We start from the raw sequence: 5,662 nt of genomic DNA on the forward strand, positions 1-5,662 counted from the left end.
AGGCTTTTTTTCTTAAAAAATGACCATGATGAAGTCATGTCTCAATTCATAATAATACAATGACTGACTGAAATCCCTGAGTAAGATGCAGCAATAGAGAATGTTTCAATCTTGTGTTTCATGACATATTATACCGCTATAATGCTTCATAAATATGCTTGATTTCAGAGTTTTCCCTCTATAAACAAACAATTTGGCACGTTCCACATCCATTGTCCAATTTTTGAGACCTAAAAAAATCCGCTAGCCATCAAGAAATAATATTTCCACTTAGTTTCCATGAATTCTAACAGGCAAGTATCTGCATGTTTGTTCTTTTCTTGATCCGGCAGAGTCATCGCATCTCCTGCTGTCTTGTTGTTATAAGATCACCAGCATTACACTTTCAGTGACGGGACGTCAGGGCCTCCATTTCTATGACTCGATCACGAGGACCTCGACTTAACTCCACCGCCCGAGGAACGACCGTGGACCAGCGATCTGGAGAAAAACACAGGTATTGTTATATGGTTCATTCAACCTAATCGATGGCATTTGGTAATGCACTAAGTCTGAAATGCATTGTTCAATTACACTGGGCCCAAAGTAAGTCTGCATATTTAATTGAATGAATATTTGATGATGATAGAGTCTTGTTTTGGATGTTATTATACATTGATTTTTTTAAAATATTTTTATGGCTGAAACACTGTAACTTGCTTGGTGTCATCATACAATGTGGGAAACTCAACCTGAAGTTTAAGTTTACTTCTAGAGCTGGGAAAAATCCAACGGTAAATGGTCTTTATGTAAGTTACTATTTCTATTCATGAAGTAAAGAGAGACTCTCACCCCTCCTCAAGCCTCGGACACTTTGCTGAAGACTGTTGGACTGACACGTCTCATTCTTGCCTGGGTCCTCATTGATTATTGCCAGATTTTGATTCCAGTGGCACCAGTTCACCTCATCCACCCTGTTAAAAAATATTTTGAAGTGTTTGTTTGTAGTTTGTAGCCCTACCACTTCAATGCCATACATTGAAAAAAAATATGTTTTTAAATACTGTTCATTTTTTTTTGTCTGAGAGTTTTGAGGTGCCTCCTGACACATGGAAAAATACCTGAAGCACCACCGTCTGTCAGGCGTTCCATCCCAGTTCTTCCCCACAGTCACCATCTCACCAACTTTAAATGACTTGCGAATGCATACTGGAAATGAGCGTTCGATGTCCAAGATGGTCGTTGCCCACTTCAAAACAGGTAATATTACATTGTTAGTTATTTAAATTACTTCATTAAAATACCTGAAAATGAAAACAACTGAAGACAAGAACATTCTTTCTGAACTTTAGAAGATTTGTTTGTTTTACCGTCATACTTTACCGTAATAATGCATAAATAAATTAATGGCATAAGTTCCTCCACAGCATAAGTCAAAACTATGAAAAACGAACGGCCACATTAAAAAAAAAAAACTACAACTTATAGTCCGGAAAATACAGTGTATAACAAGCATGTGGAATTGATGGCGTTATGGTTGTATGCAATTTAAGATTTAAGAAGAACCAACTGACCTGCAGCTTCCAAATCTTTTTGCTCTCCTTTGACACCTGGCCCACCGTCTCCCCCATCAAAGCGATCAACATGTTGAGCAGCAGCACAAACGTGAGGATGATGTAGGTCACCAATAAAATGAGGAAAACGGCGGGATATTGAGCACTGTGAATCATGTCTAACTCTCCCATGCCAATAGTCAGTTTGAAGAGGTCCAGTAAGAAAGTACTGAAGGTGTCAGGGTCTCTGCAATTTGGGTACGTCGGGCAGCCTCCATCGCACACCGTGCCAGGGGGAGGGCAAACGGTAAGGAGGGATACCAAGGCTGTGTGAAGGTAGAATAAACATTTTTTTAACTCATGTACTCTTTGTGTTCATTGACATGAATAGAAAGATGTATGAAAATGTTAGCGCACAGTGTTGGATTGAAGTAACCATTTTGACTGGGTTAGGATTTCAGTACTTTTTACCAGTGCTGTATTGATTAATTCAATGGAATAATAAATGGTTGGATTATTTTGCTTGTCCTATACAGTGATGGAAAAAAACATTTTTGCTATAATATAGGTTTCTCAAATATGTAACTCAAAAACATACCAATTGGATGAAATTATACATATTGACAGTACATGTCGATCCTATTTTTTTAGCAGTGTGGTTTAAAAAAAAGGCATTTCATTTATTTTTAAAAGGAAAATGTGTAGCCCCGTTGTTGTAGTACCTGAAGCGTATCCAATCATGAAAAGTACATACACCAGTAGAAACCTGAACAGGTCTTTGAACAGAATCTGGAGAGAAAACACAAACATGTATTATTGGAAGTTTAATGATGACTGGATATTTATTTTCTCTGCTTGCTGTCTACCTTCTGTATCATGATGCTGTAGGTTCCAGTGAGCTTGAGACCTCGGGTGAAGTAAAGTGTGTTCATCCATCCCAGAACAAGAGCAAAGACCATCACAGACACGTAAGCCTCAATACCAGACAAGTAGAGAGCGGCCGTTACGATGATAAGTATGGAGTAGATGAAACTGAAAAGGACGCAGAAAAACAGGGTGTTAAAGATGACATTTGCTGCGCTGACTTCTGCCATGTCAACAAACGAAAAGGGCTGTTCAACATTCAGGGCCCTTTGTTTTAATCACTGCTTTAATCAAAGATGTAAACTTGAAAACACGGCAGCTAGACGATTCAATTAAGAGGAAACAAATTTTGCCGCGGGTGAAAAACTGCACAAGATGTAAGGGAAAAGTCGAGTGTAAGAGGCAGCGTGAGACTTACTACAGCAGTTGAAAGGATCCATCAATAAATAACGACTTCACCCCAGGGCACTTCTTCAAGAAGAGGTCCTTAATCTGCAATGAGTTGAAGACACATTTCCATAAACGCAACAACAAACACTCATTAAAGACACCAGTAAGCAACCAGCCATTAAATATTAGATTTCAACTCACGTTGGTAAGGAGGAAGAAGATTCCGGATGCTAATGTGATGACCTCTCCTGCCATCCGCAAATAGTCACTTGATGTTGTATAAGGGTACGGGGGCTGCCAAAAATAAAAAAATAAAAACATTAAAAACATAGGACGATTAAAAAACATCAAGGAGTAAAAGCAGAATACTTTATGTAAAAATACTATTAGGTTTTAGCTGTGTCAAAAATTGAAAATAGTCATGTACTCTTTAAAATACACATCATGAAGGATATGATGTATATTTTTGAGGTGGGGGTGGCAATGTAGTAAATGTATCGACTCACTGAGTTTCACAGTTTCTTTTACGCACCGTTCCCTGTGTCGGGTGGTAATAAGCCACCAGGGTAAAGACGATCATGGTGAATAGGTAGGAAATGACGTTGATGTAAAAGGTCACTGCTGCAAATTTCTGCCATTTTGCCCTTAGTAGTTCATTGATGGGCTCCACCGCCAGCATCTCATGACGGATCTGAAAAACAAGAGGACATGAGAATTTTTCTTACCCTTGAAGAAAACTATGGGATATAAGTATGTCGTATTTTTTTTTGTTTTACCTCACTGTGACTGTTATAAACAAGTATCTCCAGCACAGATGGTTCTCCACCAAATGTGTCCAACGAAGATAAATCATACAATGATGAGTAGACTGGTCCATAAGCCCAGTCTTTAAATTTGCGTGACAGATGACGGACATCCTCGTCTTTGATTTCCCGACGAATGATATGTTGAAAAACCTATTAAAAAAGTTAAAAGGTAAAATAGTTAGTGTTTTCATGGATTAATAATACTACATTTCAAAGTGTCACAGTTGCATTTTTGTTCATTTAATCATTTCCAAAAGAGAAGAGAAACTATCGGTCTAGCACTTTTCTAAAAAGAATACATTTTAAGGACGATAAAGATAAAACCAACTTGATAATCTAGTCCTAACTCCCCAAGCTCCAAGCCCCTTGACCCCAATTGTCCTGTCAAAGTTAACAAAGTGCCTTGCCAGATCATAACCTTCCTTCCAAAACCCCAAATCTAACTGCAGTTCTTACCCCGATCTTCCCCAGTTTGGCCGCCATCATAAGAGGTGACATGCCATCATTATTGAGCACCCTCTCCAGACTGCAATCTGGGTAAAGCTTGGCGCTCTTGATGAGAATTAGGTCATACATCTTGGTGAGGAAACGGGTGTTGTCCTTGGTGTTGTCCGCGATGTGAACCAAGGCGTGCAGGACCGTATTGCCTCGGGAATCCTGTCGCCTCAGGTCGGCCTTCTTGTGGGGATTCTCGGTCAGATAATGCACAATGTTAGGCTGATTGGTGCACGCGGCCAGTGAGAGAGGCAGCTCACCTGCAAGAGGGAAAAGTATGAGTTCTCAGTGGCACAATTCGGGGGAAATGCAAGCAAATCAATGCAAAGGTTCATCAGAAATTGTTGCTGGGTTCTGTTTGTTTTTGCGGAGAATTCTAAACATGGATAAAAAGATTGGAATTTAATCCCCGCTATGAAAACAGCGCAATTAGCAGTTCTTGGAGAGAAGGACGCAGTGGGGCCAGAGTCCCAGAAGCAGCTAGAGAAAATGAGCCGTTGCCATGGGTGACAGATTACTTTGTCACCTCGGATAGAAACGCTCCTCTTCATGGATTTGCACGGGTGCACGCTGAGTGTTAGGGTGAGTGGAAATCCCATTAGCCATCAGCCCTGCCAGGTTCCTGTTCACCTCGTCACAAAGCTCCGCGGCAAATTACTCACACTGTGCACGGACACGCTGGGATTTGGGAATGACAACCGTGCTACACGCAAATAGAAATCATGTCCTCCGCGATGGCTGAGGAGCAAAATGTGCGTTTATATTCAAATATGAACAAGGTTTTACACACGAAAATAAAAGATGCCACAATCAAGGGGCTTCATTTATTTTAGTCAGATGAAATACAGAATTTGTTTTTTTTCCCCTTTTAATAGCATATAGTGTCAAAGGGATGTAAAAAAAATGATACTACAACATGTATATGTATATGTATATGTATATATGTGTGTATATGTATGTGTGTATATATATATATATATATATATATATATATATATATATATATATATATATATATATATATATATATATATATATATATATATATATATATATATATATATATATATATATATATATATATATATATATATATATATATATATATATATATATATATATATATATATATATATATATATATATATATATATATATATATATATATATATATATATATATATATATATATATATATATATATATATATATATATATATATATATATATATATATATATATATATATATATATATATATATATATATATATATATATATATATATATATATATATATATATATATATATATATATATATATATATATATATATGTATATGTATATGTATATGTATATGTATATGTATATGTATATGTATATGTATATGTATATGTATATGTATATGTATATGTATATGTATATGTATATGTATATGTATATGTATATATATATATATATATGTATATATATATATATATATGTATATATATATATATATATGTATATATATATATATATATGTATATATATATATATATATGTATATATATATGTATATATATATATATATATG

At 35.9% G+C, this 5,662-nt stretch overlaps 1 protein-coding gene across 1 annotated transcript in view; it reads right to left on the bottom strand.

Annotated features, from left to right (window-relative positions):
* Positions 1-284: 284 nt before the first annotated feature.
* LOC144195875 (transient receptor potential cation channel subfamily V member 4-like) overlaps positions 285-5,662 on the bottom strand; it is a 12,659-nt gene continuing 7,281 nt past the window's right edge. Inside the window, exons 6-16 of the mRNA XM_077715736.1 lie at positions 4,049-4,347; positions 3,563-3,742; positions 3,319-3,477; positions 2,988-3,080; positions 2,815-2,888; positions 2,399-2,564; positions 2,255-2,321; positions 1,554-1,858; positions 1,101-1,228; positions 832-953; positions 285-480 (exon numbers count right to left, since the gene is read on the bottom strand). Coding sequence (XP_077571862.1) covers positions 386-480; positions 832-953; positions 1,101-1,228; positions 1,554-1,858; positions 2,255-2,321; positions 2,399-2,564; positions 2,815-2,888; positions 2,988-3,080; positions 3,319-3,477; positions 3,563-3,742; positions 4,049-4,347 — 1,688 coding nt within the window. The 3' untranslated portion in view covers positions 285-385. The remainder of the gene's footprint in view (positions 481-831; positions 954-1,100; positions 1,229-1,553; positions 1,859-2,254; positions 2,322-2,398; positions 2,565-2,814; positions 2,889-2,987; positions 3,081-3,318; positions 3,478-3,562; positions 3,743-4,048; positions 4,348-5,662) is intronic.

The sequence above is a fragment of the Stigmatopora nigra genome, chromosome 4 (assembly GCF_051989575.1).
Source record: "Stigmatopora nigra isolate UIUO_SnigA chromosome 4, RoL_Snig_1.1, whole genome shotgun sequence".
Taxonomy (NCBI): domain Eukaryota; kingdom Metazoa; phylum Chordata; class Actinopteri; order Syngnathiformes; family Syngnathidae; genus Stigmatopora; species Stigmatopora nigra.